The sequence below is a fragment of the Pseudochaenichthys georgianus genome, chromosome 6 (assembly GCF_902827115.2).
Source record: "Pseudochaenichthys georgianus chromosome 6, fPseGeo1.2, whole genome shotgun sequence".
In the NCBI taxonomy this organism is placed as follows: domain Eukaryota; kingdom Metazoa; phylum Chordata; class Actinopteri; order Perciformes; family Channichthyidae; genus Pseudochaenichthys; species Pseudochaenichthys georgianus.
Genome location: NC_047508.1, coordinates 28,018,501 through 28,044,566, shown reverse-complemented (window position 1 = coordinate 28,044,566; position 26,066 = coordinate 28,018,501). Strand labels below are relative to the sequence as shown.

The following is a 26,066-nucleotide window of genomic DNA, read 5'->3' as shown; positions in this document are numbered from 1 at the left end:
GCCTACTATATGGATGATGAGAGTCTGAAAGAAGGCACACTGGACCAGTGCCAAGAGAAAATGTGTTTTACCCATGCCCTTAACAAACACGTAGCCTATATTCATATTTTCAGTAGGGTCCAATATGTACCAGGTTAGTTACTATGACACAAAAGTGTCAGTGTAGGTAGGCCTATCTAAAAATAGAGGTTTAAAATTGGTTAATTTCACATCAGGTTAGCTGTTTACTAACGTCACATTTATCTTGATTTGATTGGCTGCGTACATTGCAATGAGAAAACAACAACAACAACAACAACAACAACAACAGCAACAACGTGTAATAGTTTTGTAAAGACAACTTGCTTTGTTCCGACTAAAACCTTTAAAATGTATTGCAGTTGTTTTGTGCTCATCCAAGAAGAGTTTGGACGGATTTTAGGCTCAGTAGGCTGCTAGTGTAGAGCTAGCTTGGGCTGGAGAGGAAGTGGAGTTTGGCTTACGTTGAGAGCAAAGTGGGCTGAGCCGCTGAAGAATATCAGGCAGAGGCGGAGAGGAGGACACACATCAGAGCAGAGAGGCGGCGAGAGCGGACAGGACGATGCGGCCGAAACACCCACCAAAACGGCGAAAATCGCCCCAAAATGTGCCACCGGCCGGGGTAGATGACGACGGCTACACCCGGACTTGGAAATTGGTAAGAACTTACGAGTATTTAGACATTTTATAGCTGTAAAGTACGAATCTGGTGTCAGGCAATATGGTGGATAGAACGACAGTTAGACGCAGTCTTGTAAAAATGGCCATGGTGTGTCAGCTAAGAACACAGAAAACGCTGTAAAGGCTCTAAACTGCATGCAATTGTATTTTAGTTGATGGATTTTGCATGTTTGCTAGCTTTGTTTCGAGTAAACTTAGTTCATATTTCGATAAGAACATTTATCCTCGACTTAATAGCAGTTATTTCAACCTACGCATTTAAAATGGCTTTGTCCTTGAAGGGACAAATGCCCTTGTCTCAATTTACTCGACAAAAACATGAAATATAAGCAAATGTTTCGTCTTTTGAATGTTGTATTGTGAATGATGGACATCAACACAACAAGCTGAAGAACATTTTTGTTTATTTTCAGTTTACTAGCTTTTTGAAGTTTTTCACTGAATTGTAATGATACATGTTAAAAAAATTGATAGTTTTAAACATTTTCTCATTACAGTGCAAATATGTATTGTCTGACTAAGTTAAACTTAATCATAGATGCTTGATACTTAATTATTCATAATAGTTAAAATAAATTGTAACAAGTTGTCTAAATACTGTAAATATGACATTCTAAGAATTATTCCATTGTAGACACTATTCACCAACGATATTTGATGTGTTTGCCAAATAAAGGTTCTATATTTGATAAAAGCATAGATATACTTAGTAATACAAAATAGGGTGTTGGCTTTTAACCCTTTCAGGCACTGGAAGGAGAAGCCATTTAAATATGTACATTCATTTAGTTTGCCACTCACTTTACACCTGCAAGCCATGTAAATACAGACTATAATTTTAGAAAACCTCTCAACAATAAGTATTTGAATTGGAGGAATATCAAAATACTGCATTAAGATTAAATAAAGAAATACATGAATCTCAATATCACGGTCTCAAGGACAAGGTTGTGGATTTATCCACACATGAAGGCCATATCTACACATAATACAATTATACGTACACTCTTTTATGATAAATATTTGCATCTGAAACTCTATTGTTAAATCCAAAGGATTAGTACCGCCATGCACATAATAAAATGTATTTTCAAAGATATTCTCAATAGGATGGCACTGTAGACGACTAATTTAGTTCCATTTTGAGCCACCAAGACAAAGAGATTTAAAAAATATTCGGACTAAGTATGCTACTGGTTATTTATGATTTCTTAATATGTTAATGAGCACTGAAACCTGTTCAGAAAATATACTTTAAAATATTTTTACACCAATAGCCTATTATCTTCCAATGTTCTATGCCAATGTTAGTTGCTATTTTGTTAATTGTGATTACAAAAATGATCATAACTATGTTTTTTTTGTTGTTGCAGGAATTCTCTTGAGGTTTCACAAATTGCGTCAACGACGAAAATAAATCACCTGACCCAAGCTAAATGGTATGTTTTTTGAATTGTTTTCAGGCTAGCTACGTTGTTTTTACTGCTACATACATGTAGCCAGTAGGGTGTGCTGTTGTCACATTTCCTCTAAGCATTGATTTGTCTATTTCAAAGGGTTGACATTTAGACCATGGAGTCGAGAATTGAAGCGTTCCGGCGATTTGAACTGCAAGAAGTTTTTGTAAGTATAATTTTTAAGGAACAATACATTATGTGCATGTTATCTGTGCATTGAACTAGTGTCAAGTAGAAATCTGTTTTACTGATCACTGAAACATAACCAGATAAACATAGGTGTGTGCAAGTCATTATTTGGAAATACCGCTTTATGCTCTTTCTTTTATGTTCTGTGCATTATAGCGATTCATTTGACTGAATACCATGCATAGGACAGGTTCTGCCACCTAGTGTATAATGCGGTGAAGACATACCAACAAAAAAATATGCTTTAGTGATAAAAAGGCCAATTCATACTTTCCGCGTCGGTTATGGTCCCTACGATGCTAATTACGTAACTCACCATGTCCGCGATGACTAAAAGAGCCCAAATGTGCGATCCTCATTTGTAGTTCCAATGAACCGTGTGCAAATCCACATGAGCGTGGTAGACCAGAATGCGCATACGATAACAACTTGTTCTGGGATACATTTTCAGTTACCTGAAATTCGGACATTCGGATTCGTTATATATTCACCATGTTACTTTAACGAGCTAGCATCCGTGAGGCCCTTACTATCTTTTTTTTTTTTTTCATATGTCCAATATAATAAAAACTGATGATCATCAAACATTAATATCACTCATTTAAAATACACTGCCATTTTATGGCACTAACTGTGGGTCCCAGACAAGAGTGCATTTCATGGGTTTGCCATTCTAAAAATACTCTTCCAATCGCGCTTTAATTTCTGTGGTGTGAAAGAGACTGGCCATGCAAACTAATGGTACAGCATCATTCATTGGTGCTTCATGTGTTCCACATGTTGTTTGAGTTTGGAAGATGTTCTTCCAACTCTGGTTTGTTTATGCTCTTGATAATGTTGAAACAACATGAATGCTCAAAATCAGATGTGTTCTATTTTATTGCACAAAGCAACACGTTTTCTGTCTCATGAAATTATGCAATTGAACTGAAAAAAGAAAGAGAAACCGAGGCAAAATCAAACGACATTAGTGGAGCTATCAAAATTAATAGCATTGTCGGGTGTCCTTACAACAAAAAGTCCAAGGCAGGAAATTCCACTAAAATAATGTTAACACAAAATAAATGTTCCTTGTAGAACATAAGCGCCCCACACAAGCAAAAGAACTGTCAACCCCCAGAGGGAAGTATGGTTGTTGACGTCTGCATATGCATTAGTTATACATGTCGAGTTCTGTACTGATCTTGTACTGCAGCAATTGCTTTTTCTGTTGTATAAAAATAACCATACAAATCAGTCTGATTTGACCAAATTATTTTAAAGACTTAAGGATAAGCTGTATTTAGTACTGCATCAGACACAAAATATTTTTGTCAATCAAAAATCAATCTTAGCTTAATTTTGTATTATTGGTCGTATACCACTAATGAACAGTTGGTTACATATTTTTTTATTAAATCTGTATGAATGTGATTTATGTTGACGTAGGTATAATTCATTGTTTTTTACCTTTTCCACAGCGGAAGTATGAGATGGGCGTGAAGATTTTCAAATGATGATGAAAAAGAAGACGGCTCGGTAAGTTTGCTATGTAGACATGAGTATTTACCCACACGCTGAATGATCCCTTAAATACAATGATTAAAACATTTTTACTTTATAGGGATTACTGTATGCTGTATTACCTATATCTTATTTGGATATGTTGAGGATAGCCACTCACATTTCAAGCAGACCTTACGTATGGCTACTAAAAGACCTAGATGTTGGCAAGTATAGTTAAAAAAAACTACGGGTGATTTTTTCCAAAACTTACTTAATGGTAATACAGCTGTAACAAGTGGTCATGGGGCAACTTTTGATGATACAATGCTGCTTTTATGTGGACATTTGCTCCGTTTACTGTTGTTGGTACCTCAAAGCCACATTTCGCCTAAGAGTTTGTATATGATCCATCTTTGCTAAAATCTCTGATGGTTATTTGGCCTTAAAAGGTAAAAAATATACATGATGGCCAATACCATGTGACAACTATGTTTTACTGCCTTTTTTTATAAAATTAAATATATATTACTATGGATTGAAGGGTTGCTTTAATAGGTTTTGGATGCTACTATTGTGTCCAACTGTTGCTTGATAATGTATTTGGTTTGATTAATTAGGTAAACATTCTGTGAATTCAGGAAATGGATCTCACTTTGCATACAGCAATGTTTACTCACACGCCATTGTTTTGATCGCAGTCTGTTTGATCATCAGTGTCGCTTAACACATTGTGTGAATTTGGCTAGCTCTTGACACATCATTCCTCTTGTGGCCAGTTGATGAATTTATTTGCAAATTGTCGTTGCATTAACTTAACTTGGACTTCATTTAACTTGGAATATACCAAACAATATATCAATTTGCAGCCTTACAACTATTTGAAAGATCTTACATTATTGATATAGCAGGCTGCATGTCTCAGCGTATCATTGTGTACTTAGAAACCCTATGTACGAAATAATGCCAAAATGTTTATTTATTACATTATTATTATGTATTTATATTTTTAATTAAAAAAACTTGCGTTTTTATTGGAATTGAATTCATCAACACTTGATCCAAAATTTAAAAATGATAACCCTGGATTACAAATGCATCCAAATGTTTAGTTAATGTTGCTTTCAATATGACTTTTGATTGCAATTTTGATAAAAAAAAATTGAATGTGTATACCTTTTTTGATATACTGTGTACACAAAGTAATACTTCAGCATAATACGTTCACTCGTGCAATGCTAGCTAACGCAACTAAAGCTAGCTAATGCAACTAAAGCTAGCCATGTATTTTATTAGCATGACTTCTCTGGACTGCTGGACAGTGAACATAACTCATTTCAGTTGCACTGTGGGCTTACAATTTTTCCTTCTTTTTTTATCCTATCAAGACGCCATTCAACTGGATAGTGGTGAAGTGGAGACAGCGTTGTTTGACGCGAAGATGGCAAACTGATTTGACAGTTAGCCACATTTTGCCAAGATGAAGCCCTTTTGACTGGGATTTTTCGATTGGATATATATATTTTTTTTATGACAACATGGACACTGGAAGACTTGCTGGCTGTATAGCTGACTTAAAGAATGACATTGTTGTTTTGGGGAAAATAGCCTTTGTACATTTGTTTTTCAAATGTTGTTTTGAAATAAAGTTTATGTCCTCGTAATTTTCCTGGCTTTGTTTCATTAGCTTAGTAACCGGAAAATTACAAACTAATTTGGCGTTACATTTTTATAACGTTGAATTACATTAGCTCCGCTAATATTTACAAGTAATCCGTACAACAAAAACACTTGGTTAGCACTGACTTTGTGCCACTGCTCAGCATGTTTGCTAACTTTTAAGTTAGCATACACGCTCACGGTTAAACTTCGTACTGGGTTGATGAATCTACTTTATTTTTCAGGTGTTATTCTACAAACAAATTATCACTTGCTTTGTTAGATAAAGTGAAAGTGGTAGAAAATTAAGCCAGCCCCACTGTATAATCTTAACTCAATTAAAACAATCGAAGAATACATACTTTTTGTAAGGTACAATGCAACTAAAAAATGTTTTGGTCTGAGCAGAAATGGTTTCCAAAGGCATTCTAAAATGGCTTCTGGTTGTTCTTCTTCCTGTCTGTGCAGGAAGTGATGCAATTGGTGCAATAATTATATACTTTTTAAAGCCTCTTAGTATTCTTACTATTTCATGAAGTGAAAGTAAAGATCTCAAGTTCAAGTCTGGGGCTGAAAGTAAATATAAGTTTATATAAAACAACATTTAAACATAATAAAAGGGGTGGGACTTCACATCACCTGAGTGTGGTAAATGGAAATAACGTCAATCAAAGGCAAAGCGTTCAGAGCTAGGAAGGAGCTCTAGATGGCGGCTGAGCCTTGGGAAGGGTGCCATGGGCTTTCGTCAGACCGTTTCTCTTACTAGTTTTTCGACTGAAACTGTCTGATTTTGGTTTATATTAAGCGCAATGTTAGTACGATCGGTATTTTAACGGGAATTAAGACGTTTTGAGTGGTTTTCGGGCTGTTTTTTCGAGTCGGACGAGTCGTTTGTGCAGAGGGAGTGCTTGTCGTTGTTTTCCACACTGGGCTCTGGCAGCCATGGCGCTCCTCCATTTTTAGTGAGCTGCTCGCCTCTGTCGCGCTGGCTCTGACAGCAGATGCACACTTTAAAGGCCTTAAAGCTTTTCAAAACAATGCTCTTTTTTGCAATTTATTATTAAGTTATTATTTGTATAGTTTGTATTCGTATTCGAATCGGATAATTGCTTGTGATAGAGCGAACGTCGACCTAATAGTTAATTTATAGGTTACTACCTTTCTTCACATTGAATTGGTCTGTTTACATTGTGAAGTGCATAACTGACTGATTTTCTCATCCTTAAATCTTATTTTTCTATCCTTTCATGTGATGACGCAGTTGCAATTAATTGCATGCGGCTTGTTCCGTGGACTTTACTGAACGAAATACGTTGGATATTTATCATATTCTAGAAACACCTGTACATTTTTCCTTGGATATATTTTAATGAAGCGATGTATATAATGATACTTCCTTTCGATTGAATGCCCTTTTTCTCAACTCGTGTCGCGTCGCCTGGGTTTTAACTGCCACCCGAGCAAAGGCAATCTTGTGGGACTTGCATGATAGCTCATGCTTCCTCTAACTTTTTGACAGTAAATACCAGGACAAAATACCTTTCAAAGACTTTCAGGATACTACCATGATGAAGACTAAAAGTAAAAAACAAGAGGATGAGCGATCGACTCAAAGCAATGCATCAAGGTATGACCTTTTACTTTATTTGTTACCCTTTTCATATATGTTGTGATTGTTTACCTTGTCAAGCATGGTTGATCACCTGTGTGTTTGTGACATGGTTTTAATGAACTGCACCACTGTCATGAATGACCTTGCTATTGTTTAATTGCCACACCCTGATTTTCCTTGCATTTCTTTCACTCTATACTGAGGTTTCAGGCCTGTGTTTGGACATAACTGCCCACAAGATATGTTTGTGTTAGACCACAGGAAAACTCATGTGTTCTGTATTATGTTGCTAATGATTTGTCACATATGTTTTCCCTGTCGCTTTATTGTAATGACCTTGTCTAACTACTTGGTACTGCATTGCACCATTTAATCAACGTTGTTGCTAGTTTTCTTATTTGTTGAAGAAACAATGCATTGCTTTGATGTTACTTTTGTTGGTTTTAGAAGAGTTATTAATAACATACTTTGCCATTTGTCTTATGACTTTTAAATCAGGTCAAGATGGGCTTTAATTTACACTTTTATATGAATCTGTAATCTTTAATCTTGAACTATATTTACAGTTTTTACCAAATTATTATGCATATTTCTCCTCATTCAAGCCCTTCATCCCACATATTTTAATGCCTTGTTAATTATTTTTATTTTGAGAATAGCAACACTTTAAAATACTTGTATAATGACAATATGTCAGCCCCAACTTTAAAATAGTTTTCAGGAAAGGTTATTTTTACTTTTGTTTTGGGGGCCTAGAGAGTTTCAGGAATCTAGTAACACATATCCTAATGTTTATTTTTATTACAATACACAATTGAATGCTTGCTTTCATTTGTCAAGCAAAACATTGTATTCATAGATGAGCCCCTTTCACATACAATGAAGTTTTTTGTATTAATATTGGAAATTTGGAACTTGATGGTGTTAGTTAAACATTATGTCTTGAACATGTTTTGATGCTTGTGACGTTAATGCAAAACAATGTTCTTTTCAATTGTGTATAAAGGCCAGGAGTCGTGACACTGAAATATTATATATATATACAGTATTGATTGCTGTTTTTTTTTTGGTATGATGGTCAATATTTTTGCAAGTGTTTTTATATCATTCTCAGGTATTTGAAACTTCAAATATCAAATCCAGTGGAAACGACTCTATATCATCAATAAAGATGTTTTTAAAACTAATATCAGCTGCATTTGCATGGTGTCAGAACAATACAGGGTTGCACAAACGGCACAAGTGGCTAGCCTCTATTTTAATTTTGTAATATTGCATAAATGCTGTTGCCCAACAAAATGCTGCCATGTTTACCAACAAAACAATGCAGCCTGTGAACAATATGCTGTTGTGTTTTTAGATAAAGACACAGACATTTGGATGCTTAATGCAGGTAATCACCCTCATAGCATTTTACTGACTTTACACTGCAGCAGGTTACATCACACTTGTAGTCTTCTGTGTCATCTTGTGGCAGCCATTTTAGTATTTTCAGCTGTGTGAAATATTACCTGTTTCTGATGACAGCATAACTTTTTTTATACTGGTAGATGAGCATTATGGGCATGCACAGCATCAGAAAGAGCAACATAAAAATATAGGGACTCAATGTCCCTTACAGTACCATATCAATTCTCTCCTGAGTAACAAAATGGCCCTTGCTTTGTGTGCCCAGCTTGCTCACTTATCTGTATTAAAACTCAGCTCAGAACTACATGGAGGAGGAACAGGAAGAGTTCTGACATTGGAAAGTCTGCACACTGCGCTGTGATAGGCTAAAAATGTACCTAGCAACGCGACAGCCAATGAGAATTCGAGAATATGTCCAAGTCCCGCCCATGTTTGACCTCACTTAAAGCGGAAGGTGCCATGCACTTCCGAGTTTTGTCATGAGGCTGCTCGTGGTGCAGTCCTATTATTAATATTTAGATATAAGTAGGTTAGTTCCAACAAATGAATTTATAATGTCCTACAGTTTTAAGCTAGTTCTATAAATGTCAGGATACAGACTGTTGATTTCTTTACACAGTAAGGAAATACAAATAAAAACGTGTTTGGTTCTTGGAGAGAAAACACGCCCAATAGATGAAATAAGATCCTATAATATGTGAAAGAAACGAGCAATAATCCTGTATATTCTTTGGAAGACACACGTATTTCTTTCTTAAGAAAGCCATGTAAGGCAGAGATTCACACAGATTTATTTTAATGAGTGCTGTGACCCCTTGTGCCCAGACGAGGTACTTCATGCAGAGAAACCCAGACAGGAGAAGTCACCATTCAGATATTAAGCCTTAACCCTAACCACCACATTAATGTATTATAGCCCAAAATAGATGTGATTGGTCATAACATTATGGAGAGTGTGTTTTCTTGTTTTAATACACTTTTCTATCACTCAAATTGTATTTTGTGTCCATAATATATATATATATATTATTTTATTTGTTTATTGTGAAAAACCTTATTTCCCTTAGAATCATTTAAATGAAAAAATATGAGAATAACAAATCTTTAATGAGGGGTCACATTTTAGGACACTGCTTCATTTTCAGGATCTTTAAGATAACCTTTTTATGAACCATTTGCAAAAAAGTCTTAATTCCTCCAAAAATCTGTTACAAGTATATTGAGGAAATGTCCTGGGCCTTGGGCTCTGTTTTTTGTGTGATCTTTTCTTTTAAACTCCACTTGATTATTTTATAAAATTGTATGTTAGCAGAGAAGACATATTTTAATACTACCCATTTAAATAAGTGATGCCTTGTTAATATACAGTTAAGCTTAGATTAAGTTTGTTCTTTCAGCAATGATGGCACCTCAAAAGCTTTACAAAATGACCGTAAGAGGATTTGTGTGCTTTAGAGAGAATGAGGTTATTATAAGACTGTTAGCTGACTAAGGAACATGCTGGGTGATGTAATTAGGTTTCCGTTTCCTCCAGGTTCTCCATGTATTAGTGATGGTGTGTGGACTTTGAGTTTGAATTTTAAAACACTTAAGTGTCTGCCACCACTTTACTTGTATATTTCACATGTTGTTGTTGTTGGTTGTACAGAATTATGTAAAAAAAAAAAAGGTCAACAGTGCAAGATGGAAAGAATGAACATGTTCTTGTTCCTGTAGCAATTCAGCCTCCGGAGAATCCAACCGCTCTGCGTCCGAGTCGGGGAGTCGGTCAGAGAGCGAGCATGGCAGTGAGCGGAGGAAATCCCACAACTCCGAGTCAAACAGCTCCTCAGAGTCTGAGAGTCACTCAGAGTCAGGGAGCGAGTCTGCAGGGTCCAAATCACAGCGAACCACAGAAGAAGCAAAAGATAAGCCAGTTAAAAAGAAGGAGCGCCTGGCTGACGTAAAGAAGGTAAAGGTCACTGAACTTTAGAGAGGTACCTAGGTCCTCTTACTGTTTCTAAAGCGAGCAAAGGGGACTGTCAATTTATACTGCAAATTGGGTCACCTTGGGTAATCCTGCCTTCAATCTTAATGTGATTATGATGGGCTAAAATGCAGAAAGGATGTAGCTCGAGATATACGTTATCATTTTTGTATCCATTGTAGAGTTCTGCGGTCTCCCAGTTCTAGACTGCATCTTCATCTAAACAGATTAAGTTCACATTGTAAAACTGACAAAGTATGCTCAAAATAGTAAGTAAGCATACTAGAACATTTGTGCTGCGTTGATGTACACACGTACGATAATGCAGTGCAAAGCCAATTGAGGCACTGCTCAGCTAGTTAAGAGCAGTAGTGGTAAGTGGCAACTAATGTCTAGGAAAACCAAAATAAACTTAATTGTTAATGAAAACAAATGTGGTCTTTCAATGCTGCAGTATTGATTGATCCTCAGCAGCACAAATATCTGGAACTGTTAGTTCAGAAAGTATAAAGTATGTACATTTGTATTACTAAAAACAATGTTACAATTAGTATACAGAATAATAATCTATAAGGGACACTATCAGAAAAAAATGCCAGCACTTATTTTGACAATTGATAACTCTTCCATGTTATTTTTTAATAAATGCCAAGAAGATCCCTATACATTTAGGTATATATTTTCAATTGTGAATATTTACAGCTGTTCTCTGTTTTATAAGTTGAAAACTGTATATTTTTGAATTTTCTTATTTGACTGGGCCACGGTCTTTAACCAATTATAATTTATTGAACAAAATTTAAATTCAGACAATAATCACACAGTGAAAATAATGTAGATTTGCAGCCAGATAGCAGTGCAGAATGGAATATGGACACCATATCTTAGCGTAGTGATAAAGAAAATCACAATTCTGATAGCAGTCGATCTCTCTACAGATGTGGGAAGAACATCCAGATGTCTACGGGGTCAGGAGGTCAAACCGCAGTAGACAGGAGCCGGCTCGTTTAAACATTGGAGCTGGGGTAAGCAGAAGCATGAAAAAGGAAACAAAGAAACAACAACAATAATATACACATTATTTTCTATTGGCATCAACATCAAGCCACTTGTGCCACCTAGTGGACATTTAAAGAAGTGCTGTTACATTTCATTTGGAAACAGCTCTCACTGAAATATACACCTGCCTTGCTGACTGTATTTACAGGGTAGCAGCGGCTCAGAGAGTGAGAGTCCCAAGAGGAAAACACCCCGAACCAAGAAAAAAGAGTAAGTTAAAAGACTGCAAAACATCTTTAATTTTGTGGTTTATCATTATTATATTTATTTTACATGTATTTGTTAGTATAGCACTATATGCTTTCAATTATTGAAAGTCTTTAAAAATATTTTTGTTATTTAACACTTGATCAGCAATTTTTCACAATTCATACCTGTGTTTGTCATCGTGTTGTCAGTCTGTGCTCACATTGTGCTTCCTATTATCATCTTATCAAACCTGTCTGTAAATGGGTATCTGCGTGTTCTCCATGCGCTCAGTTAGTTTCAGACAGACGGCAGAGGTTCTACATTTAAATCAAATTTGATTGGTCATATGTTCAGCTTATCCCTGATCAAATTGGGTTTGGGTGAACACCCTGTAGCCAAAATTATGAAATTAAAAATTTGGTAATAGAAGTGATGGGTCTTGAGGGTGAACTTGTGGTATTTCTTTGTTGTAAGAAATATCTGGAAAGATGATGACTCTAATGATGAAGACGAGGAGGAGGAAGCTACGGACAGTTCAGACAGTGAGCAGGAAGAGAAAAAAGTTAGATCCAGACGACTTCCTGCTAGAAGGTAAGAGCTTAGCGAGGCCTGGCCATCAGACAGCTACCCACTGCTCATCTCCAATTCATTCCATATTGTGAGACATTTTCATTTCCCCCTTTTTACTTTGTGTCAAGTACAAACCTTAAAGCTGTAGCCAGATGTTCTAAAAAATGTAAATGTTATAATATCATAAGACATGAAAGAAATATTCTTTTGATTTCAAAGTAATGTGGCCCCCTACTGTTGGCTGCAGTTTGTCAACCAATAGAGACTAAATGATCTGACAAATGGTCCAGGAGTTTGGATCCTTATCTCAAAGGGCTTTGGTGCGTTGTGTTTTTACAGACCTCAAACCAAATCATCAACGTCCAAAAAGCAGCTGTCTCAAAAAGGCAAGAAGTCCAGGAAACAGGACTCGTCTGCTGAAGAAGACGACGATGATGAAGACGATGACGACGACGATGATGATGAAGACGATGAGGACGGCACTCCAAAGAGACAAACTCGAGGAAGGACTGCAACCAAAGTGAAGAGGTGAATGTTCTCAGAGATTTAGATATCGGGTCCTCTTGCATTTAATGATTGGCTCATGTGTGCCAGCTACTTTTATTTTGAATGTCATGTCATGCTTTGGATGGAAGTTAAAAAAAGATACTTTTTTAATATCAGTTTCTAACTTTCTAGCTGAAAAAGGAGCTTTTCTATTATACTTAATTATATATAGTCTACATTTATACTATATACTGTATAGTCTTTTGGCACATACTGTCTTTTATCAGTCATTTCAAGTAGGGGTGCAACAACTAATCGACTTAATCGATTAAAATCGATTACCAAATTAGTTGCCAACTAATTCAGTCGTCGATTCGTTGGTGACGTCATCACGTGCGTTTTACGCGCTGTTAAGCTACAACGTTATTGGTACTGGGGACATTTAAAAAATATATGTCATGTATTATTGATACAAAAACATTATATCGCAGTCTTAGTGTGGCCAGCTCGTTTCTAATATGCAAAAAGGCAAATAAATGCGTCTATGATGTATTTTCGATCAGACGAGATCTCTCTCCCTGGTCTGTGTGGGAGGGGGCGGGGCGGTTCACACACACGCGGCTGCTACATGCAGCAACACACTGAGGGGATAGCGGGGAGAACGCCGCTCGGAGGTGTGGTTAAACTTTACCCGTCTCGCTGCTCGTTGCCAAAAGTGCAATAAGAGTTTAGCATGTAAGGGCGGTAACACGATCAATTTGTCTAAACATTTATCAAAAGTGCTCCAGATTCAGACAGAGAAATGCACCGGGTTCGACTGTCTTTCTAGCAGCTCTGTAGCCCGGTCCACGAGCAACGTTTTCACGTCAGGTGTTCTGTATGCTAGCAGCAACACACGGAGCTAACTCAATGATACAAACATGGGTTATGATTAGAGGAAACTGAGTTATTTAGTTTGTTAAAGTTTCAGCTATTCTGTTTACAGTTCTGTTATCACATTATTTATTATTTGCTAAACCACTGTTGTTTCTTTTGATGTGAAATATTATTAATTAATTTAAATGAAAAGCCATGTTCATTTTGTAAACAATTTGTTTAGTTAATTTAATAATATGTATTTTTTAATCAAGTATTCATCTTTATTGTCTTCATTGTTAGTTTCCACATGCCTAAAACAACCTCAAGCTAAATCTAAAAGTTGATGGCTAAATAAGAGCGCTTGCGAAATTGTGCAAGGCGTAATAGTCCGAATAGTCGATTAATCGTTTCATTAATCGATAGATTAATCGACTATCAAATTAGTCGTTTGTTGCAGCCCTAATTTCAAGTCCCCTTATGCCCAAAGACTAAATATCGTATGATAATAACTCTTAGAAACTAAAAGAAGCAGTATAAAGTCATTCATATTTATATCAAAAGATACAAATTATAAAAAGAACCCACAAACAATCTGACTTTGACCTAATTTACATCGGTGCCCATTTCAAGACTATTTATAGAAAATGTAGTGTTTGGGCATGAATGTGTTCAACAGGGACATAACGTTTAATCTTCTGGACTCCAGCATAACATTTTCCACTTGTCCTTACCCCCTGTTCTGTTTTATTACAGTTATAAAGAGGACCAACATGACTTTGAAACAGACTCTGATGACCTGATCGAGATGACAGGGGACGCTTGTGAGGAGCAGCAGGATGATGACAGTGAGACCATTGAGAAAGTGATGGACACCAGGACAGGCAAAAAAGCAGGTGATGCATTTTCAATCTTCTTTAACTATTATTTAAACCATGTTGTGTGTGATTGAATTACACTTCACCCAATGCACACTATAGTAAAGTTGTTCTTCTTTTTTCTAGCCACTGGTGCCACCACTACAATGTATTCTGTGGAGGAGAACGGGGACCCAAATGGAGGCTTTGACCCCGAGAAGGATGAGGGGGAGACTCACTATCTGATCAAGTGGAAGGGCTGGTCCTACATCCACAACACATGGGAGAGCATGGACACTATGACACAGCAAAAGGTCAAGGGACTTAAGAAACTGGACAACTTCAAGAGGAAACATGACGAGCTCTCTTCATGGTTAGGATCTTTCTCCTTTATGTTACACTTGTTTGTTTTTGTTTGCAGAACCATCTTTCGAGAATTTGAACTTTGAACTATTTTCTTGTTTGTAGGATGAGGAGGGCGTCCCCTGAGGATATAGAGTTTCATAACTGCCAACAGGAGCTCATATCCGACCTGAACAAGCAGTTTCAGTTTGTGGAGCGTATTATTGGTAAGAACTCAGTATCAAATGTAATTGCCTTTGTCCGGTAGTGCTCCACATAATCCATTTGTTGCACTTACTAAAATACATTTTGTTCTATTAACAGCAACAAAAACAGCAAAGACACCAGGATCTGTTGACTTCCCCTGTAAGTCCCCTTTTTTAATTCTTCACTTTTCTTCACCGTTACATTAAGTTGGCTACATTTTTAAATGTTCCCCTCTGGTATACAATTATATATTTTTATTTATTAGTTGCAGTTGTCTTTTTCTAATCATTTGTCTGCTTTGTTCAACAGCTCATGGTCACAAGAATCCGTCCTCCGATGAGCCAGAGTACCTCTGTAAGTGGATGGGTTTGCCCTATTCAGAGTGCAGCTGGGAAGATGGAGCTTTGGTTGGTAAGAAGTTTCAGCACTGCATCGACAGCTTCCTGAGCCGAAACTCCAGTAAAACCGTCCCGTCCAAAGACTGCAAGGTAAGAGTCAAATCACCCAAAAATGGTCTTGTTTTTATTCGTCTTGAACACTTCCCTTTTCCTGATATTATTCAATTCACTCAACCAAATCAAAGAATTCGTGTTTGTTACTATCACTTCAGGTGTTAAAGCAAAGACCGAGGTTTTCTGCTCTGAAGAAACAACCATCGTACATTGGAGATGAAATCCTTCAGCTGAGAGATTATCAGCTGGATGGGTTGAACTGGTTAGCTCATTCCTGGTGCAGGTACTGTGTAAATGAGAATCATAACTTGTGTAATAATGGCACGTAGTTAAATCTTATTTGAAAAATTGGCATCTTCTTAAAAACCATGCCTATTTTCTTATTCTGCGTCCTCAGGTGCAACAGCGTTATCCTGGCAGATGAGATGGGGCTTGGAAAGACCATCCAGACCATCTCCTTCCTGTCGTACCTGTTCCATCAGCACCAGCTGTACGGACCCTTCATCGTGGTGGTGCCTCTGTCCACGCTCTCCTCCTGGCAGAGAGAGTTTGAAACCTGGGCCCCCGACATGAACGTGGTGGTCTACCTCGGGGACGTCATGAGCAGGAAATCGGTGTGTTGAATTCTGATTCTCTCACAATCTGCTGGAATCTTAAAAGTTGGTTACATTATCTTACGTTGTCTCTGCTCCTTTTAATGTAGATTCGTGACTACGAGTGGGTGAACCACCAAACGAAGAGAATCCGGTTCAATGCACTATTAACTACTTATGAGATTGTACTTAAAGACAAGGTGGGTGCAGGGATCAGTATTTGCATTTTGTGTTGATATATTTGTCGTGCAGTATGTTTGTGAAGGACAAGAATTCATCACTTTGGTGACTTTTCCCTCTAGGGGGTCCTGGGGAACATCAACTGGGCGTTCATGGGTGTGGATGAAGCACACAGGCTGAAGAATGACGACTCCCTGCTGTACAAAACATTAATGGAGTTCAGGTCCAACCACAGGCTCCTCATCACCGGCACTCCGCTGCAGAACTCCCTCAAAGAGCTCTGGTCCCTGTTGCACTTTCTCATGCCTGACAAGTACGTCCTGGCTTAGACCTTTAACATGATACTGGAGAAATGCAAGGGAACGGCATCGGGTTTGAGTTCCAGCCGGGGATGAGTGACGTTTGTTATCTATGTCGTGCACAACAGGTTTGCTTCCTGGGAGGATTTTGACGATGCGCACGGGAAAGGAACTGATAACGGTTATCAGAGTCTTCACAAAGTCCTCGAGCCCTTCCTTCTGCGACGTGTTAAGAAAGACGTGGAAAAATCTCTCCCCGCCAAGGTGGAACAGATCCTCCGTGTGGACATGACTGCACAGCAGAAACAATATTACAAGTATGAATTCATTTCTGTCTTTTGTAACTTTTACAACATCCATCTTTCGCAAACATCTTGTACAAGAAGCTGCGTGTCTCTCCCCATTAACTTTTTCCTCAATATTTCCAGGTGGATTTTAACGAGGAATTACAGAGCCCTTTACAAAGGCCCTCGAGGCAGCTCCTCCGGCTTCCTGAACATAGTTATGGAGCTTAAAAAGTGCTGCAACCATAGTTTTCTCATAAAACAGCCGGAGGAAATAGAAAATGAAACACAAAAGGAACACATGCTGGTAAGTGTCCTTATGAACCCTCTTTAGCTCCAAGCAACACCTCAGGACATCTCTGCTCCACTAAAGAAACGAGTTGTGACGTAACCAAGATGAAAACTACATAGTCCCAAAAGAATGCTCAATGCTGCCTAATTATTAATGACTGGCTCACTTTGTATCTCTACAGAGTGTAGTGAGGGGCAGCGGGAAGCTGGTGCTGCTGGACAAGCTGCTGACCCGACTCAGAGAAAGAGGAAACAGAGTCCTGATCTTCTCTCAGATGGTCAGGATGTTGGACATTCTGGCTGAATACCTCGCCAAGAATCGCTACCCATTCCAGGTAACATTAATCAGGGAGTTCGTATACAGAGCAAGATGCTGTCTGCGAATAATCCATGTTAATTGTATGGTACTGTAGTCGTTCTGAGTGATGCTATCAACATAGGAAGACTAATTCCACTTAATATGAGTTTGTTCTTACTCCATCTGAGGAAGGGCTACTGTATCATGTAGAAGGACAACACGAGCACAACGCTCTGCTTGCTAGGTGTTCACTGATTCAAATCCCAGCTGTTTTTTCTGGTAAAATGAAGTGCATGTTGGAACATTGATTACCCCTTTCATTATAATTAGCAGAAAAATGCCAATTTATACTATTACATTTAGTGTGTTAAGTTTATATTTCCATCAGGTTCCATTAAGGTTTTCTACAAGAAAGTTGAAACACCTGCAGCACCAGTTTCTCCAGAAGCTGTGTCTAGCCTGACAGATCATTTTTGATTGTTGTGTTTATCAGTGTTTACAGTGCAGGGGGCTTTTTCAGTGTTTGTGTTGTAGGGTTGGACTTGAATAAGGATCAGATGTCAGTGTTGATGCACACATGCTGTGCCAAGCTGAGAGATCATGTGGTTATTTATATCAACAAGTTATTTTCTGCTGAAGATCAGTCCAACTCCTGCAAGTCACTCCACTCAGGTTGTTTTTGCTGACTTGGTCTTCAGCGTTAACTGTTCTGCAATCAGTCTGAGCATATAGACCGGCTCATGGCTTGTTACCTGTTAAGCTTACTGATGCCAAGGTAACAGCAGATAGCTGTGCGGGCAATCTCAAATGTTTATTTTCTTTCCTCTTCAGCGGCTGGATGGTTCTATAAAGGGGGAAATCCGAAAGCAAGCACTTGATCACTTTAATGCAGAAGGCTCAGAGGTATGTGTAATAATAATGTGTTGATACAGAATGTTATTATTAAAGTTATATGTGTATTTGTATGCATACATGTATGTATAATATCTCAACAACAGGCTTATCTTATTGTGATTATGCTTTAAACAAACATACAGTACTTTGTTTTGCTTGTGTTTTTAATTTATAAATGGTGTAAAAAAAAAAAGAAGGTTTATACATGAGTACTAGAAAAAGAAGTTTGAGGTTGAAGTAGATTGGATTAGTCTTTTTCCCATTTTACTCTTATTATTCACAATGCATTATTGCTCTAGGAGTATATTAACAGTTATATTTGTTTTCCAGGACTTCTGCTTCCTGCTGTCCACCAGAGCTGGAGGTTTGGGGATAAACTTGGCCTCGGCAGACACCGTAGTTATCTTTGACTCTGACTGGAACCCTCAGAACGACCTGCAGGCTCAAGCTAGGGCTCACAGGATCGGACAAAAGAAACAGGTAATGCATGACTCAAAGTGTCCACTTTCACTGTAGATACAGAATTTAAATGTGTAGTAAGTAATAAAACAAAATCCTTGCTTTTCATAGGTCAATATTTATCGACTGGTCACCAAAGGCACAGTGGAGGAGGACATCATCGAGAGGGCAAAGAAAAAGATGGTTTTGGACCATCTCGTCATTCAGAGGATGGACACTACTGGTCGAACTGTTCTGGACAGCAACTCTGGGAGCACAAAGTAAGATGTCAGAAATCACCTTATTTAGATTCTACAGCTCTTTGTGTGTTAACGTTGCTGCCTTTTGTTTTTAACAGTTCAAATCCATTCAACAAAGAAGAACTGACTGCCATCCTCAAGTTTGGTGCAGGGGAGCTTTTCAAAGAGGCCGAAGGAGAGGAGTCTGAACCACAGGTATTCAAGTTACCAAATGAATTCATGCATTCAGAGGACTTTTTACATATTGATAAAGTTAATCAAGAATGTATTTCTTTCTGTAGGAAATGGATATTGATGAGATCCTGAGATTGGCAGAAACGAGAGAAAGTGACCAAGGCTCCAGTGCTACGGATGCACTTCTATCTCAGTTTAAGGTAACTGTTACAGTCATTTAAAGAAATCCTAATCTGAAATCATTTCAATGTCAGGTCTGTCCCAATGTTCCTCTCTTTCAACTTCTAATGTGTTCCTTTGCCGTCTCTGCAGGTTGCCAATTTCTCCAGCATGGAAGAGGCCGCTCCAGAGCTGCTGGAGAAGCCGGGGCGAGAATGGGACGATATCATCCCTGAAGAGCAGCGACGCAAAATTGAGGAAGAGGAGAAGCAGCGAGAGATGGATGACATCTTCATGCTGCCCAGGAGCAGGAGCTCTAACAAGAGGGTAAGAAGAAGGAATCAAATATTGTTCCTCTTTAAATGATTTGATTCTATCTTCGAGCAGCTTAGTTGAATCGGGTCATAATGTGTTTCTCTCTTCACATTCAGGCTCAGGTCAATGACAGTGACAGTGACGTCGGCTCCAAGCTGAAGAACCGCTCCTCAGGCTCCGAGAGTGAGACTGAGGATAGCGATGACGACAAGAAGCCAAAGAGGAGAGGCCGACCCAGAGCCCGCAAAAACAACGTGGAGGGTTTCACTGATGCAGAGATCCGCAGGTAAAGAGTTTAGTAAGCATTTATTATTTCTTTGTATCAGAGTTACATGCACGGAATTAAAATATGCTTTTATTGACAGGTTCATTAAGGCTTACAAGAAATTTGGATCGCCGCTTGAAAGGTAAGCATTGTTAAATGATTTTGATAAATGCAAGGCTACATCATTTGATTGCTTGGTTTGAGAAACAGCCTGATGGCTCATACTTAAACAATGAAGTGCCTCTTTCTGAATCCAGATTGGAGGCCATCGCAAGGGACTCTGAGCTCGTCGACAAATCCATAGCAGACCTGAAGAGGCTCGGTGAACTCATCCATACTAGTTGTGTGACTGCAGTGCAGGAGCACGAGGAACACCTTAAAGAAAACCCAGTGGAAGGTATGTCGGTTTACCTGTTTCGAGTTATTTGAGGTCATAGCTCTGCTCCAGGCTCAAAAATAAAACATGTTGTTCCTTTTCCAGCCAAAGGTCCTGGGAAACGGCGAGGAATCAACATCAAGATCTCGGGAGTGCAGGTCAACGCCAAGACCATCATCCAGCATGAGGAAGAGTTTGAGCCCCTGCACAAAGTGGTGCCCTCAAACCCTGCCGAGAGAAACCAGTAAGAGACCACTGAAGACACAAGGAGGAGCTCAGGGGTCGCATTGGATAACATTTAGAGAAATACATTTGTGTTGCAGATTACATTTGACATGTCTCTTCTGCCCACAGGTTCAATCTGACATGCAGGGTCAAGGTGGCCCACTTTGATGTAGACTGGGATCTGCCAGATGACGTGCAGCTCCTGCTCGGCATCTATGAGCACGGCTTTGGAAACTGGGATCTGATCAAGACGGACCCTGACCTTAAACTCGCTGATAAGGCAAATGTCTAATTTCTAACCCTTAAAAAAGGAAAAATATCTAAATGTAAAAATATAAGAACACATTTCCAAAAGAATACATTTATCTTTTGAATTTGAACCAAATCTGGCATGCATAAAAGTTGTTAAATCAGTATCTGGTTTAAAAATCTAAGGATTTGGTTATACTTCTCTGTTCATGTTGATTTGCACTTAATCACCATAATCTGCACCTCCTTTCTTCAGTCTAACGTTTCACTTCCCTCGGCACAGATTCTCCCAGTCGACCCAGGCAAGAAGCCTCAGGCCAAGCAGCTGCAGGCGAGAGCCGAGCATCTTCTGAAGCTGCTGAAAAAAGAACAAGACAATTCAGAGTCTAAAACAGGGGAGGAGGTACGCTGCCATTAATCACAGAGTTACTCGTACATACCCTCTGAAGTTTGCCTTTGAACTTCGTCCCACACAGCTCTAACCGCCTCTTCCTCCAAAGGTCAAAGTGAAGAAGAGGAAGCCTCGGGTGAAAAAGGAGAACAAGACTCTGAAGGACGAGCAGGGCAACGACATCTCCTCCCCCCGCCTGTCTGACATCCCGTCAGAGGAGGGCGAGGTCAAGGTCAGTGTCACCTTCACGTCTGTAGAGTCCAGGCTTAGAAATGCTTTTCTACTCCCTCCCGTTCATGTGTTCGTAGCTCTGCTCCTCCTTAAACAATGTTACTTGAATAAGTGGCTATGCTTTGAGAGAACGAGAACGAGAGTGGAAACCATTTTTTCCTTAGGATAAACACATTTAATGTAGTGACCCAGCAAAGCCAATACAAAGGCAAACCTTCTGATAATAAAGCTAAATACAGCATCTTTTAGGGAAGGTTGCTAAACACAAATATTCACAATATGAATGTATACATATTGTAATGCATACATCAGTGGGCCATAGGCTCAATCACTATTGTTACAACTGTCGGAGATAGTTACCGACTTGCTACTTCGGCAAAGAGGTGTTTTTCAGCTTTAATTTGAGATAAACAACGCAATGGTACATTTGATCCTTAAATCCTTGTCCTCTCTCGTGGTATGAATTATGTTGTTATATTGTTTAACATGCTTTGTCTTTCCTCGTGTTTGCGCAGGATGATGGAACAGAGAAGTCCCCCGCCAAGAAAAGACAAAAGAAAAAGGACAACAAAGAGAACAAAGAAAAACAGGGAACACCTAAAAAGGAGAAGGACGGGGACAAAGAAAAAAAGGGTGCTAAGCCCAAAAAAGAAAAGGTATTTCAGCAAAGTATTCATGACCTTATCATGTGTGCTTTCCTCCAACTGTTTCTAATCAACATGGACAGAAGGTTCATGGAAAACAGAATCTCATCGTAGCATTAATATGCAGCAAGGGGCTTAAAGACCATAGCAAATCATAAGGATACGCACTTTAGCTCATCCTGTAAGTAATTGATTCAAAGTTTGACGTGGATGTGGGTTAGTTGTCTTCATGTCTGGTGTTTGTTGTAACTCAGGCTAAAGCAGCCAAAGGGAAGAAGAATCAGGGTCCGGTTCACATTACAGCTGGGTCTGACCCCGTTCCCATCGAAGGAAAGGACGATGATGAACTGGACCAGGAGACTTTCAGTGTTGTGAGTTTCTTCTTTAATTCCTGTGCCAATATTAAACCCGTAGACTTTGATAAGTAACTTGGGAACATTGCATTACACTAATTCCTGCCATTCGTGCACATGTACAGTGCAAGGAGCGCATGAGGCCGGTGAAAAAGTTCCTGAAGCAGCTGGATAAACCAGATGAGGGTCTGTCTGACCAGGACCAGCTCCAGCACACTCGCACATGCCTGATGAAGATTGGAGATCGAATCACAGAATGCCTTAAAGCCTACAGTGACCCCGAACATGTCAAGATATGGCGGAGGTAAGAGGGTTAGATATTACCCTTTTGGAATTGAATGACATGCTTTCTTGTTAAACATTGAGGATTATTTGTTCCTTTTTGCAGAAACCTCTGGATTTTTGTGTCCAAGTTTACGGAGTTTGGTGCTAGGAAGCTTCACAAGCTTTACAAAATGGCACTGAAGAAGCGTTCACACGTGGAAGAGGCAAGTGCTTCCTATTTCTAGATCTTACACTCCTGGTTAATCAAGTGTTACGAAGTAGGCATGATGTTTTGGACAGCACTGAAAATATCCTGTGACATTTCCAGAAGGAGCAGAAGAAAAAGGAGGATTCTGGAGGCAGGGGGAAAAACTTCCGACCCGAGCCCTCTGGTTCCAGTCGAGACTCCACAGGAAATCAGTCGTCCTCCAAACCGGGATCTCACTCCACTCAGCCGGGAGCCCACGGGCACCACAGAGAGCCGTACAACTCTGCCAATAAACGGCACTTTGGCAACGATGGTACGTGCAGATTGAAATATTTTAGGCCCAGAAAACCCTGAGCAAGTGAGCATTAATGAGCTTGAGCGCGGCTGGCAGGGAGATCTTATTTACATTGGAAAGAGGCAGGCTAGCTGTTTCAAGTCTTTGTGCTAAGCTAACCGTGTCCAGGCTCTTGCTCATTTAACTCTCAGCAACAACAAAAAAAGTTTCTCAAATTGTTAGGACTATTCCTTTAATAGAAGTGACTTAATACATGACATTGTTGAATATCACTTTTATTACAGATCGAGGGGACTGGCAGAGGGACCGTAAATACAATTACCCGAGTAACAGCAACCAGTCGTGGCAGGGAGATCGACATCATCAGTATGACCGCTACAAGGATCACTATGGAGACCGACGTCCTCATGGAGACTCGTACCGCAGCAGCTCAGGGGGTTACCGCAACAGCAGCTCCCCTCGTAAACGGCCTTATGAGCAGTACAGCAACGACCGGGACCACCGGGGTCAGAGACCCTACTATGACAGGTGAGAGTTACTCATTCATTTGAATGTTTTATGTTATTTTATGTTTTGTTACATTTTCTTGTGACACCAAATGAAGCCTGCACAAATTAGATAAGTCCAGAAATGTTCAACTTGCTGTTCCGAAAAAATATGATCCTTAGCAGAGTATTTTTGTACTCACTTTAAAATGTGTACTGAGGGACTTTTAACGTCAGGGTATTTTTTAGGTCATACCACTGTTTTTTTTAAATTATATAATTTATGTTTCAGGCATTCAGATCCCAAAAGAAGACGTCCTGATGAATTCCGTCCTAACCACCACCAGGGCAGGGAGGGTCCTCTCCAGGACTTCAGGAGGCCTGCAGGTCCTCCCGGCTCCGAGCACTACAGCAGACACTCTGACAAACCCTCACTGGACCCTCGCTCCCCACAGGCGCAGAAGTCTCCGCAGGACCTGCGCTCTTCCCCGGAGCGGCCTGCAGAGCCCAATGAAGCGGCAGACTCTACCTGGAACAACAGGAAAACATAAAAAGTGCACCAGTGCAGACCGAGGACAGATCTGGGTGTTTTGTCCAGGGTCACAAATATGCTGCTGATGGACAAGTCTGGACCCGCCAATCATAAGCTCACAGTTGGAAAGGGATGTTCCATTTTTACCAGCAAAACTCTGTTGCTCTTTTCCCCCAAATGACTGTGGCTGGGAATGATGCCCTGATGGAAGTATGCTTTCCTTCTGTCGTCTCCAAGATGAAGAAAAACTTTCTCAAGCATCTTTATTTAAATGAAGTGACTCAAACCAGTGCTTTTGGATGCTTAGTCCCATGGACTATTTTCTAAGAAGAATTTAGGATACATGAACTGCTGACTGATCTCAATCCTAAAAGTGCCTGAAGGCTTCAGCCTTTCTGAATGGTGTATGGGATTATTCCCAGATGAGGCATGAGATGGACATATATTTTTGTGTTGAGCTTTAAAACTTGCAAATGATGTCGTTGGGATATTTCAATACAAACGAAAGTGTTTTCATCTGCACCTTCATTATGTTTATCTTGAACATGTAGCTGAACTGAATCCCCACTTTAAACAGGTGGTGTAATGGCACAGCCCTGTTATGTTATTTGAATGATCAATGAAGCCAGTATGTTTACTCTACAAAACACTCAACAAAATCATTTTGGAAAATTCACATTGCTCATGTGTACAAATAATCATTATTTCTGTAACCGTGTAGTTATATAAATCAAGGCAATCCTCTTGCTTTTTTCACTTTAACCACTTTCCCTCTTAGTAGGCCCAGTGAAATAGAAGCAGTATTTATTGCCACAACTTGTGCAAAGGCTCATAACACTATTACTTAGAACAATCCTTTGTGTTGCCTTTCAGTATTCTGATAGTTAAGAATGGTACTCAGTGTAGTTGCATTACTTCATCTCTCAGTATGTAAGTATTCAGAAAATAATATTCTGATAAAACCTCTTCTCTCTTTATCTATGGTTTGGAAATGGATTGTTCAAGGGTTACCAGGAAGTTGCTGATGACATTTGATTATGTGTATTACCTCTGGTCAACCTTTATCCGTGCCAAACCTGCTCTGGCCCTCAATGTTTTTTTTTACGCTTCTCCATTTGTGCCTTATTTATGTGTGTATTATCATATTGTTCATCAACAGTCCTGGGGCCCGACAGGCGGGGTGTAGTATTACAGTCTGATTTTAAGGACATTGCTCTGAATGAACTGGTTAAGGGACCATGTATTCTGGTAAGCATCCTGTGGTTTCCAAAAGAGCTGATCATTTGAGGGAAAAAACATAGATATAGGTATGATGTGTGTGTGTCTGTGCAGGGCTCTTAGCCGACCTGTTACAGTGTACAGCCAGCACATCCTCTCCACGAACTTACAGTTTCTGGATCATGTTCTTTAGGAAAGTCTAAATAATTTATATTTGTGACAAAACCACTCATGAGAAATGATCTGTACATATGTTTGGACATATGTAATAAACTTTGTTACACAATGAAAATGTGCCCGTTTGATTTTTTGATGGCAGACTCGAAGACAATATACCTGATTTCATTATCATAGTGTGTTACAAAAAGACACTACTTTGTAGTGTATTTAATTGTATTGTCTCGATTTGCAATTTTGTATAAATAAAATGTACTTGTGAATGAGATAAGAAATTCAATTACAGGATATGTTATAATTTCTAAAGATAACAGAAATGTCGATTTGTGAGTTTGCAATTAAATATATTTTCTTATGGCAAAACCATTTCAGGTTAATTATCTTGTATATAAAGCTTTCCTGTTGTATATTAAGATGTATTGACATTAAATCTAAGATATGCATGACTTAATGACAAGGTATGCATGAAGCAGTCCT

At 39.0% G+C, this 26,066-nt stretch overlaps 1 protein-coding gene across 1 annotated transcript; it reads left to right on the top strand.

The window, feature by feature from the left end:
* The first annotated feature begins 346 nt into the window (after window positions 1-346).
* Window positions 347-25,704, top strand: chd2 (chromodomain helicase DNA binding protein 2). Its single transcript, XM_034084764.2, has 42 exons — window positions 347-676; window positions 2,073-2,138; window positions 2,256-2,322; window positions 3,806-3,863; window positions 5,216-7,113; window positions 10,225-10,459; window positions 11,413-11,499; window positions 11,682-11,743; window positions 12,197-12,313; window positions 12,632-12,820; window positions 14,390-14,529; window positions 14,638-14,863; window positions 14,959-15,059; window positions 15,157-15,198; window positions 15,349-15,527; window positions 15,650-15,774; window positions 15,889-16,105; window positions 16,195-16,284; window positions 16,387-16,577; window positions 16,692-16,880; window positions 16,992-17,154; window positions 17,321-17,473; window positions 18,268-18,339; window positions 18,661-18,810; window positions 18,901-19,049; window positions 19,127-19,223; window positions 19,310-19,402; window positions 19,515-19,688; window positions 19,793-19,962; window positions 20,042-20,083; window positions 20,199-20,338; window positions 20,423-20,561; window positions 20,672-20,822; window positions 21,075-21,194; window positions 21,292-21,414; window positions 21,929-22,069; window positions 22,312-22,428; window positions 22,536-22,714; window positions 22,799-22,898; window positions 23,003-23,195; window positions 23,462-23,705; window positions 23,955-25,704. Exons 5-42 carry the CDS (start codon window positions 7,052-7,054, stop codon window positions 24,211-24,213), a joined length of 5,421 nt encoding a protein of 1,806 aa, XP_033940655.1. The 5' UTR covers window positions 347-676; window positions 2,073-2,138; window positions 2,256-2,322; window positions 3,806-3,863; window positions 5,216-7,051; the 3' UTR covers window positions 24,214-25,704.
* Window positions 25,705-26,066: the final 362 nt, after the last annotated feature.